This window comes from Charadrius vociferus, unplaced genomic scaffold, assembly GCF_000708025.1.
Source record: "Charadrius vociferus isolate BGI_N301 unplaced genomic scaffold, ASM70802v2 scaffold473, whole genome shotgun sequence".
Taxonomy (NCBI): Eukaryota; Metazoa; Chordata; class Aves; order Charadriiformes; family Charadriidae; genus Charadrius; species Charadrius vociferus.
Window position 1 is genome coordinate 1,337,599 of NW_009647444.1, and position 12,166 is coordinate 1,349,764.

The 12,166-nt window shown below is 45.4% G+C and overlaps 1 protein-coding gene across 1 annotated transcript; it reads left to right on the forward strand.

Moving 5' to 3' along the window:
• The first annotated feature begins 3,609 nt into the window (after positions 1 to 3,609).
• LOC104282585 (V-set and immunoglobulin domain-containing protein 4-like) lies at positions 3,610 to 9,396 on the forward strand. The gene is made up of 7 exons (XM_009880689.1): positions 3,610 to 3,664; positions 4,683 to 5,039; positions 5,651 to 5,932; positions 6,801 to 6,875; positions 7,957 to 8,025; positions 8,773 to 8,886; positions 9,386 to 9,396. The coding sequence occupies exons 1-7, from the start codon at positions 3,610 to 3,612 to the stop codon at positions 9,394 to 9,396; spliced, it is 963 nt and encodes a 320-aa protein (XP_009878991.1).
• Positions 9,397 to 12,166: the final 2,770 nt, after the last annotated feature.

Sequence of the window (12,166 nt, forward strand, 5' to 3'; positions counted from 1 at the left end):
GGGATGGGTCCCCCGTATTACTCTTCCCCTCTTTGCCACCTCACAGGGCGGTCGCTCCCCCCGCAGACTGCACAACTGCCCCCGTGCGGGGCCAGCGGGCACCCGCCCTCTCCTCACCGCACCAGCCTTTCCCAAAAAGCCATTTCTCACCAGGGTTCTGCCAGCTATGCCAGATGTAACGCACCAGCGCAAGTATTCTTTGCGGCGCCCAGTAAGAAAGGCCCTCAGCTCCATAAGGGACAGATTAAAATGTTTACTGGAGATAACCAGAGAAGGAAATGGGACAGCACAGATAACCTTAGCATGAGGCAGACCTCTGGTCCGGGCATGGCACACTGCAGAGCCCGTGCCAAGGTTAACCGGCACTGGGGGCTCTACAGTTTTTGCAGCGTTTTCCTAGAAGTAGAAAACTTTATTCATCATTTCCACTGCCAAGAAAAAGGCTGTTCATATGAAAAAGTGCTGCTCCGCTTCAAGATAAGGACAAGGACACGGCAGTGGTGTCATCGCTGGGAACCACGGCCAGAGGACTCCGTTAGGATTAACCGGACAAGTCCGTCTGCAGCCAAGCGATATCCGCAGCGCAGCCGGCCAGGCGGCAGCGGGTGGCTATCCCTTGATGTACGAGATCCTGCTGGTTAGGGCTGCTACGCGCAGCAGCTTGATGCGTAACAAATTTGTGTTATCCATGACCGCAGTTGCTTCACTGTAACGCAAGTTTCCTTCCTCCTCCAGCACCAACGCACATGGCTGACGCTGTCACTGATTGGCTTTAGTGTCCTGTACCTGCAGAAGGAAAAGTGGCTTTTCTTTGACTTCCATGTGCTGAGAATGTACAGAACACGCCCAGGTGTGGCAAGCACAGCGTGAGAAAGGGAAAAGTGCCCCTCGCACGCTCCTTTCATAATTATTTTTCATACTGTTTCAGACCAGGCCTCCCCACGCAGACCGTCCCTTTTTTATCTCCTATTGCTTTGCATTTGCTAACACAGAGCTTTCCAGAATACGAGAAAAACTTCTTTTGATCAGTCTCTCCTGGACATGGTACGGTGCTACCTCATTCAGTCCATGCTCAAAATGTTTTGCTGTCCCCCTAAAACAAGATTGCCATTTTGAAAAGTAGTATCCGTGTTATCTCTTATCACAGTTCCCCAAAGCAGAAGTAAGAGATTGCTACCACGGGTCGTCTTAGAGTACAGATGTCCATACTTGCATCAAATAAAGGACAAGAGATTTCTCCTGCCACTGTGCCCCCAACCAAAAATGTAAATGTAAATATACATATATAAATAAATATATACACTTTTGTTTTTTTGTCAAGCAGTTTGAGTTTTAGCTTCCTGGTGGGTACGTACCCTTCTAGTGGTAGGTTCCCTTATGAGTCAATTTAGGCTTCCGCCCTCCTGTCCAGCGAGCCACGTTCCCCAGGAAGGAGTATCATTAACTTGAACCTAACATGTTCTTTTCTCTTCCTTTTTTTTTTTAATCAAGAAGTATGTGAACACGGCAGCCCACACAAGCTTTTTCTGCTTCTGCCCATCCCAGGGACTGCAGACTGGAGTTGCATCTGATGGAAAATTTCTGAGGGAGGAATAGAGGGCTACAAGGGAGGAGCACGTGAAATCAGGTCCCAAAATCTCTTGAATCTCTGTCAAACCTTTCTCTCAGCTTTATCAAGTAGGATATTTTCAGAAGCATTTTAGACCTTAAGCTGGTTAGATGTCCTCTTTAATCACAGGTATAACTGCAGATATAGTAGATAGTAAGAAATTAAGTGAACAGATGATTCTCTAGGCCGAGACTGATAAACAACCACAAGGATATGGAGATTTTCTAACCAAATAAAGGCATGAAAATTGCATGTAGTAAAATCACCAGCTTCAGAGAAACAGAGATCAGAAAGTTATAACCTGAAAACAACCAAATTCAAACAAATACCAATAACATAGTCCTAATTAGATCAATGTTAATAACAAGTAGTCAAAAAGGTCACAGTTCCATATGCATATATGCTTTTAAGCACCATTGTTTTGCAGAATGAACTATCAATGACCCTAAAATAAGACTATATGTAAAAGCAAGCAATCACAATGAAAGCGAAGACCTCAAAAGAAGAGGAACAAGATAATATCAGAGCTCCCAGGGCTCTATACACAAATCTCTTGGTTTTAATGTTAAATTACATGACAACTTAATGAAGCTGCCTACAAATGACAATGTAGGTGGAGCTGTCTTTAAACCATATATAAGACTATAGGAAATATTTTTTTCCCAACGTTGCCACAACTTCAGATTCAGGTAGGCAGCCTTGATTGATCGCGCTGGTGTCCTGTACTCTGCTTCTGCAGCTGCGAACATTGTCTCACTGTTGTTAAAGGAGGATTGTAGTTTAGAATATGGTGTAGGATTTTGTTGACTGCGTTTAATTATTCAGGTTACTTGGTTTTGAGGACTGGATGTTGAATTTGGATGTAACAATAGCAAAGCGCTCACATCGATTTAGCTGTATACAATGAAGCATAAGACATTTCTGTCATTAGGGCACCAGAAAAATTAAGAGCTGTGGAAGACAGAAAAAGACATGTAAAATACCTTGAAGATAACGTTTCAGTAGAGAACAGGTACTTCTCCTAGATGATGCTAGTGCTCAATTACTTAATAATACAGATTAATATAACTAATATTACCTTTAACTACTACTAACACTCCTATTACTGGTAAGAGTCACAATTTCATAGTCTCAAAGATTTTCTGCTTTGATAAATTACTTTTTTTTTCTCTCTGGGGATATAATTGTTTCCCTGTTTCCAGAGTAATCTACAGGGAAATGCAGGTGCATATGGTTCTAATCTATGCTTTTAATTGAATGCAATTAATCAATTCAACCAAGCAGCTGAATTGCTATGTGAGAAAGGAGGATCAATCTGTGATATAGAGTGGGATGTTCAAACCAGGAGACTGCAGCTCTTGGAAAGGATTTGTTTTCTCTCTACCTCTTAAATGGGATATACTGAAATAGAGTAGAATATTTCAGTTGGAAGGGACCTACAATGATAATTTGTTTCACACTGGTAATATAAAGATTTAGGGTGTTGCATGAATCTTAATTTAAAATACAGTGGTGAGCTCCATCAGAAAGCTGTTAAGAAAATGAATAGTAAGGACCTTGTTTAGCTCCTTAAGAGTACTCTCTCAGATCTTCTTGTATGTAACATATGTGTTAAAAGTTATTATTTAGAAAGCAATGCAAGGAGGAAAAGAGGAAGAAGTAGGTATTTAGCAATAAAAAGAAACAAAGGAAACCTTTTTTAAACTTGAATTAAAAAACAAAAGGGGGGGGAAAGCATACTTAGCAGGAAATGTGAAATAGAGTAGAAGTAATTCTTAAAATTTTCTCTTTTCACCCTCCCTGAGGGCTTCTGTTCTGCCCACACCTTTGACAGTCATCACTGAGACACTCTTTTTCTGAAAAAGAGGAAGGAAAAACCATCAGCAGCTGCCCTGGGTTCTTGATGACAAAGTGAGTGAAGAAAGGGAAGTGTTTACCCCCTGAGGAGCAGAGAGCAGGTCTGTTCTACTCGAGAGGGAGAAGCTGCAACCCTGGGAAGGATGGGAATGCTGGTGAGAGCAGCTGTGCTTATGAGTCCTCTTCTCTTCTGCAATGGTGAGTATACAGAAGGGTCTCCTGCTTGGGGCAGTTCCTTCCCTGGCATTGGTGTGTCTGTGTGTGTTTGTACAGGGGTGGTTCTCTTTCGGGAACAGAAATACAGCACAAAGGCCAACGCCTTTGCGTGCTGCTGGCTCAGTGTTCAGTTATTTCAAATCCAGTGGCTGCAGATTGCAACGGTGCATGAAGGCGATGGAAATGCTGCCCACGTACTTAGGGTACGAGGATCCCATATATGTTGTGACAGTTATTTCAGAGAGCACAGCGAGCAGCCCAGCACAAAGGGTCTGGTTAGTCCTTGTGTTCCCAGGAAAGGGAAGGTTTGGAAACTGTGAGAAAAGGGTAAAGAAGTGTGTGTGGAAGCATAGGTGCAGCCCTAAGGGTGGCAAGAACGTACTGGGACAAGGTCAACAGACCTCATTTTTATGGGAAAATTTAAAGAGCTTTAGACTTCTTTGATCTGTTGCTTAAGTTGCTTAAATTCGAGCTAGTCTGAAAAAGCACTGTCTTTCAGAAGAACAAATGGGCAGTGGAGGAGACAAAGCCATAAAAACTGTGGTTTGCTGTTAACGTGTGGTGCTTTCCAGGAGAGCCCCCAGAGCAGCATCAGGTGGTGGGGGCAGACGCCAGCTGTGACTGGGGAGCTCCGCAACTCAGGCTTGAGACAAACTCCTTCCCTCAGGTCTAAATCGTCCGCTAATTCCGATCCCATGCTCTGCCTGCTGTTCACTTGCCTGCAGGTAAGCAGCAGGCAGAGCATGAGACCCAAACGGCACATGTGGCAGGTGTCAGTGCCCCTGGCCATCAGCGCTCTCCCATCTGCCTTCCTCACGCTACGTTGCTTTTTTGTTAGCCCATCCCTGAGCAGACCATCCCTCGTTGTCTGCCCTGACTGCCCAGGCTTTTGATTTGGTGGATTCCGCTTGCTGATGTTCTCACCACCGCGTCGTCACCCAGGAGCTGCCTTCACTGTGATTGCTTTTTTTCTAGTTTTCTTTCTCCATTCTTCCTGCAGCTTTTTTGGACCTGACTGGCCTCAATGAGATCGAAGGTACATGGAAGGCATCTACCATCTTGCCGTGTGCCTATGTGCCTGTGAAAGACTTTGTGCAGCAAACGCTCATGTGGACTGTGGTACACGACCAGAGCTCTGGCGCTGTTTTTCGGAGGGATGGCTCTGGCGACCACATTCTCCTGGCCGAGTACAGAGGCAGGGTCAGCGTCCTGAAGGATGCCCCAGGGAACGTGTCTCTCCACATCCTGAACCTGGAAATCTCTGACAGGGGAACCTACACGTGCCAAGTCACCTGGAGAGCCAGAAACAACAGCCTGATAACAAAGGAGATCAGCACTAAAGTGGAGGTTGTTAAAGGTAAACCCAGCAAGGAAGCTGTGCAGGAGCAGAAGGTTCAGCTCGGGAAGGTTTTTAGGAATGGAATAGACCAGGTAGGCAGTGACCACCCGCTTCTGATGCAGAAGCATTTTGCTGAGTGCTGTCAGGCTCTGGCGAGAAGCAGTAAATAGGTTGGAGGGAGGAATTCTGCCCACCACACTGTGCCCTGCAGTTCAGGGGCTGGGGGAGGATTTGTGGCCTCTCATTTACCAATTTGTCCCTGGCTTTACCTGTATCCAATGGCTCAGTGTTTCCAAGGGACACACACCAGAGGGGAAGCCCCTGGGACATTCCATTCCTTTTTCTTTGACCAAACTCCATCAGCACGTGCCCGATCTCCTTTTGCCTGGGCAGTGGTGATTTATAGAGGAATGGAGATGGCATCAACCCAGCAGAGCAGGCCTCCGTGTGGGAAGTGCGAGGGGTGGCAGAGCTGGTACAGGCACAGCTAAGCCACGCTTAACCTGTGCAGAGCGGTGACGTGAGAGCGGTGGTGCGGGAAAGCACAGACAGCCGGAGAAAGAACAGCCACGGAGCGGGGGAAGAACCTTCCCCGGTGTGACCTGGGCCCCATCTGCTTTGTCTTGCAGTGGCGGCGACCAAGCCCGTCATCAGGGCCGGCGAGCTGGGGCTGACGGTCCCGGCAGGAGCCAGGACCAGCCTGACCTGTGTGGCCAGCGGGTCCCCTCCCATCAGCTACCGCTGGTTCAGGAGCACCCCGGGAGGGAAAGCCCAGCTCCGGAGCAGCCAGGCCGAGCTGGCGTGGGACAGCGTGCGGCCCTCTGACGCCGGGAAGTACTACTGTGAGGCAGAAAACCGGGTTGGGGCCGGGGCTGTGCAGCAGAGCAACGCCGTTGAGCTGACGGTGAGAGGTGAGTCCCCAGAGCCACAGCTGGATGGAAAACACCTGAAACAGAACATTTCTACTTCCCTTCTGTGAAAGAAGAAAACACAAAAAGCCTTGCCTTCTGCGCTCTGAAGCACTTCGCATCACTGGCTCTGGCTTTCTATCCTTTTTTATTTCCTCTATTCAATTTCCCTCCTCTTCTTCAGGGGAACTGCTCTTTTCTGATTCAAAAGAGGTTTTGTATTTAAAACACATATTTATTCCTCTTTGGCCTTTTTGAAACTCTTGCTGGCTGTGTAATTCTGCCTATTGCGGTTTAGCAAGTTTAGAAGAGGAATTGGGACTTCATTTTGAATATGAGGAACATGAGTGGCAATTCAGTAGGTGGAAGAAATCAAACTGGCCATTGTTCCTTACGATTTGCCACGTTTCAGGAAAACACACTGCACTTCACACACGCTCTTGTGCTCTGCTGTATCCAGGCTCTGCAAGATGGTGCATGATGGGTGCCTTGTGGAAGGCTTGCTGCTTTCCTTGGCTGGTAACTCGGTCATCAGAGCCCTGAAACCTGTGATCACAGAGCCACACACAGATGCCACACGGTGACCTTTGAAAGAGACAAAGCCTGCTGAGCTCCCAGTAGGATGAAGACTATGGCCGAAACGACGTGTTGCTTTTCATAGGAGTTGCACATAAAAGTGTACAGCAGGGGAACAGGAATTAACGATGGCCGTGCTTATTAATGCTGCTGGCATGCAGTCCCTACCTGTCCTCTGGCTGGTGGCTGGTTCCTCGTGCTCTTACCCCACCAGTGGAGAAGTTCTCCTGTATTGCAGCAGCATCACGAGCATGGTCAAACTCCTGTGTGAGCCTCTGTCTTGTTCACCTTGCAGATCTGCCCACAACAACAGTGGCCTCTCAGAGGGATGTCGGAACCTCAGGGAGACACCACCCAACCACAGGTCGAGGTAACAGCAGTTACGGCTGACAGCAAAGACAGGGAGTCAGGGGAGGGTTTGACACCGCATTTAGCAGTGGATTTTGTTGCTGGGGAATACAGTCTTGACGAATATTCTACTTTAGTCCATACCCCTCAAGTTTTAATCCAGGTGCTTCTGAACATAGAACATCCCCTTTTCCTCAGTCTCCAGTCTGCAGTGGGCTTTTAGCTGGCTCTTTGGGAGGTTGTCTCTGCATCAAAGACTCTCTCTGTGTCTTAGGGCTGCTGGAAATACCATTTCCTAACTTGTAGACTATATAGGATGTTCTGAGCTCTGGCGTTTTTTTGTTTGTTTTTGGTTTGGTGTTTTTTTTTAATTTTAAAGGGCTTTTTTGCTTGTTTTCTGGTCTTGAATGAAAGCCGCTGAAGTGGGAGGCAGAGTTAGTATCTCCAGTGGCAGATACAAGTGATGCAAAAGCTGCTTCAGCCTGATTGGGAACAGTCTACCTTACCAAGAACAGTTGTTTTGAGGGAGCGCTTGTGATTCCTGTTTTGTTTCTGTGGGATGTGGGAATTTAGACCTGGGTTAGAGTAGGTCTGCTTGCGGAAAATTTGTATTTTGGGGTTATGTTTCATTTGAATTTGTAGTGCCCCACCAATCACACAGCAGGTTGTAGGAATCAGCATCGGTGACCAGAAGCTGAGGGAAGATGTTGACAATTGTTGGCTATTCTTACAGAAAAAAAACAAACGGAGCTGGTGTTCAGGGGTACTTCTGTAATCTCTTGGACTCCGTGGAGCTCTACCACTATTACAGGTGGGTGTGTGTGTATAGACATACATATATGTATATATCTCTAGTCTGTATATATACGTATTTTTTGTATACATAGTATAGGTACTATGTATAGTATCTCTCTAGGGCTTATATATACTCTATGTTGTAGTGTATATATTGTACTCATTTCTAGAGTTTGCCTGTTTTCACTGCTTTGTAACGATGATGGAGATATTCTCTTTTGATCCTATAGCTATAATCCTGGATCTCCTGGTGCTAAAATGAGGATTGGAAATGCACTGTGAGCCTTTCACTCCTGTTTGTTTTGCAGATCTGCCCGTAACAGTAGTGACTTCTGAGAATGGTGTGGGATATCCAGGGAAGAATTATACGACTCAGAGTAAGTGGAGAGCAAAACAAAGCTAAAAATGAGATTAGGGACCCAAACCAGCCACTAAGTAGTTAGTACCTTCAGCCTCAAAATTAGTGTTCTGTCTTTTGGCTGCAAATTGTATTAATGGCTGTTCTCAAGGGACCTAAATGATTCACAGTCACTCTTTAACAGACTCTGGGTGTTTGGGGTTTTTTTTGGGGGGGCGGGGGGGGGCTTTCATAGTTGGCGCATACAGAGTTATTACTGTGTTCCCAGGCAATAGTCCAGTTTGATCTTTTCTTTGAGTGTCAAAGCTGGAACAGCAGAAAAGCCTCAGTGTGCAACTCAAGCAGATCTCCTATACCTCCTCTAGCTTTGCAGTGCCGTGGTAGGTTTAAACGTGTTCCAAATACAACTGAGCAGTAGCCTGGAGTGAAAAGCTGAGACTCTTTATTTCCTGAAGTGCAGTGCAACTCTTCTGCCCGGCTCACAGCCTGAGTTAGCATTAGGAGCTGTCAGTTGTCTGCCCGTTGTCTTTATGGCCGCAGTCCCCCAGCGAGATGTGTGCGCAGTTCTGGCCAGTGCACACAAACGCCCCTGTTCAGAGCCGGGTGCTGTTAGGATGGGGACGAGCAGGGACAGGCGATAACAACCCTGTGTATCCACCACAGGGCTGGCTGCTGTTGTCCTCAGGGAAGTGGTCAGTGTCACGTAACCGCTACTGTGACCCGGGTGGGCTTCTCTGTTTGAAAGTCTTCTGCTGTATTGCTCTAGGTTTCCAGAGGACTCACCTGCCCCTGTACCTGGTCATCCTGATTGCTGTGGTTTGCAGTGCTGTGATTTTCCTTGTCATCTTTCTTATCATTTGCATTAGAAAGCCCAAAGATGGTGAGTGGAATGTTCTGGAAACCTTGAATGCGTTATGCATACCCAGCTCGGTTTTACCTTTGAGGGCTCTTGGGGCTGGTCGGTACTGTGCACGTGGCCACCTGCAGCAGCTTTGGCACCTGTATCATACAGGCACTCGATCAAAACGTGCATGGGTCAAAATAGGTGGTGGGAGGTTGAAAGAGGCAGAGAAGCCCCTTTCTCCTCGGGGAAAACCAGTCGCAGCAGTCGGGGAGGGCCCGCTGGGTGCTCCTCTGCCACGGGAAGGGCTGAAGCAGCATCTGCAGCACTCCTCCCTGTGCTGGGTCCAGGGGGGATCTCAGTCTCTGCCCCCCCACACACACACACTGGCCATCCCACTGTGCTCAGCTTCTCCGCCACGCTGTTCTCCGCTCTGCCGCGATTACTGAGGGACGATCGTTTCCCTCTGGTCCTCACAGACATCCCGTGGCTCTCAAAATTATCTCCTTGACTCAGTCTGTTGATCCGATCTTTCAAGGTATCTGGTAGCAAGTTAATCTTGTCCTGCTACTTTAAAATACCTGTTTGCACCAGCTGCTGTTTAATATTTCTTTTAGTTAGAACCTGGAGCAAAAGAGGTCATCATTAATTCTCCCTATTCAACATGAATTAATTTCCTTTCTCTAGTCTTCAGACAGAGGATATATATACTGAATGCTTCTGTCTTTTCTGTGCTAATACTGGAAAACTCCTGAGCAAATGCTTTTCTTAGAGTCCCCTTTCTCATTAATAGCACTCAGCAGTGTGCAGAGAACGCACTGGGGGTTTGGTTTGGAGTTTTTTAATAACGATGGCCATAGTTTTCTCCATGTCTTTTTGTTTCTTTAATTACCTTTCTACAACTCTGTCCCACCAATTAATAATAATTATTATCAAATAAGCTTTTGGCCTTTTTTTCTGTTGTTTGGTTGGGTTTTTTTAAATGATACAGAATAACCTCTTTATAAATTGTTCTTTATTGAACTTAATAAATAGGAAAATTGTGGGAACTGGGAACTTCTAGTTTCTAAACTCAACTTTGCCTTTGGCCTTGGGCCAGTTATTTTGACCCAGTTGTGCTACAGCTGGGATACGGGTTGTTTTCATTTTCTTGGACTGAATCCTGGGAATAGGAGTCATCACCCACCTAACATGATCTCTAAGGTTTCTATTTTTATTCTGTCTTCAGAGGTCGCTTTCTTATATCAAGAAGAGACATAGTAGAATTATTTTTTTTTGAGAATATAAATGCAAATCATTTACACACACTTCTGATTATTCTTTTCCAGCTCAAGTCTATGAAGTAAAATTGTGAGTATAACCCTTTATCTAACATATTGATAAGTCTTTGGGGAATGTAACAGAGCAGAAAAAAAAAAAAAAGGTGGTACTTAGCTGCCAAGATGAAAAGCCTCTAAAGCTGTATGGAAGAAGAGGTTCAAAGTTAGCTCAGTAGTACTTTGTACTGATAATCTGTGGGCTTGCCACATCAACATTAATGTAGGAAGAGAGATCTTTTCCTTTGCAATATGAGAATCATAAAAATGAGCGAGAGCTGTTCATTAACTCCTCAGCCCAATGAAGTCTACTGAAGATCACTGCCAAGGATAAATTCCCAGTGCTTTTTCAAATGCAAAGAACAGGAATTCCCCTTCTAGAGAGCTAAAGTTCCCGATGCACAGATTAGACTGACTTATCCCTGAAATATCCTTGGCTGAACTCGCCTCTTTTAATCACAGCTGTGGCAGGAAGTTACAGCTATTTCTAAACTCAGGTTTCAGCATCCTGAAACCTATGCAAGCCATACTGAAAAGCCTAATAATCCAGTCAAAACATACAAAGAGAATAACCTATTTAGATATTAATTAAGTGCTGATGACTTAAGTGCCATGGTAGAACATGCCAGCAGTGTTTGCCCGGGTGCTGTGCTTCCCAAGCAGTTTATAAAGCAGCATGCTCCAAGTAGTAGTAGTTGAACCCTGAGCAACTGAATAAATTGAATAAATGGTGTGATGGCATTTCACCTCAGAGGATTTACCTTCATTTTAAAGATATTAGATATCATAAGCCACATTATGGACGTTGGCTGTATTCAGTTCACCATTTATCATTCCTCCACCACTTTTAAAATACATATATATTTTTTTTTTTTTTATGTATACACATATTTATCTTGCAAAAAGCGGTTGACTGGTTGTTCCATTCCAGGAAATGGTGGTAATCCTTGTATTGCTTACATACCTTTTGCTGCCTCTGTAACTCTGCCTGGATGGGAGGCAGTGCTGCTATAATGTCCAAGGTTTTCCTGCCACCTGGAAGCAAAGGGCAAGATTCTCTCCCTCAGAATACTGTCATAATCCAGTGGCCCAGATTTGCATGGGTTTGAGTCAGACCACAATCTTGCTCAAAATCTTGACCCTTGGGAGAGGCTTTGTCTACTCTGGTTGCAACTCTTCTTTCATATTGTATTTTGATTTCAGCCATAACTCGAGAGCAGCAGCTTCTTCAAGGTGTGAAAGTACGGGTCATTATGAGGAACCCATCTCCTCCACTGAAAACCAATATGTGATAGAGTCCGCGACAAACAAAGGGTCTGAAGAAATGAAAATGAAAAAGAATGAATATGACTGTATTGGACACACCCAGGAATCCGAATATGAAGTAGGGGACACTGTATGAGAACCAACAGTGCTCTATAGGTAGCAGTCCTGAAGAGTGCTTTTATCCAGGCAAAATTTATCTTCCTATTCACCTTTACCTCTGAAAAATAGGTTAGACAAGAAGCAGTTTTTGCTCCTCCACAATTTGTGGAGCCTTAACAATCTCTGCAGGGAAAATGCAAACCTCTTTAGGAACTTCAGTTACACACCGCTACATAGATCTTCTGATTTTGTTTTTCTTGGTTCCCTTTCACCACCTCTGTAGAAGAAAACTTTGAAAGCTAGGGTATTGCAGACTGCAGGCCAAGAGCACTGTACTAAATGTACTGCTTTATATGACCAAAAGGATCTGCGTTCACAGCCTTCGTGTGGTGTGAGTAGAACCAGCACCAAGGGCTGCTCAACATCCCCATCACCTCTGGGTAAGAAGCGCAGAATGAGGCTGGCCTGGGAATCGACCTTTCTCCTCCCATCCACCTGAAGTGCTGCAAAGGTGGTAGAATGTCCTTTTAAATAGGACATAGCCCTTAAAGAAACACCGAAAGACAGATTAAAGCCAGGATAAAACCAAGAACACTAGGACCAGAGGTACAAAGAGCAGAAATATCCCATGCACCCAT

Coding starts and splice junctions, on each gene's coding strand:
- LOC104282585 (XM_009880689.1), top strand. CDS start 3,610: ATGGGAATGCTGGTGAGAGCAGCTGTGCTTATGAGTCCTCTTCTCTTC. Junction 5,040..5,650: donor TAAAGTGGAGGTTGTTAAAG/GTAAACCCAGCA, acceptor TTTGTCTTGCAG/TGGCGGCGACCAAGCCCGTC. Junction 5,933..6,800: donor CGTTGAGCTGACGGTGAGAG/GTGAGTCCCCAG, acceptor TTCACCTTGCAG/ATCTGCCCACAACAACAGTG.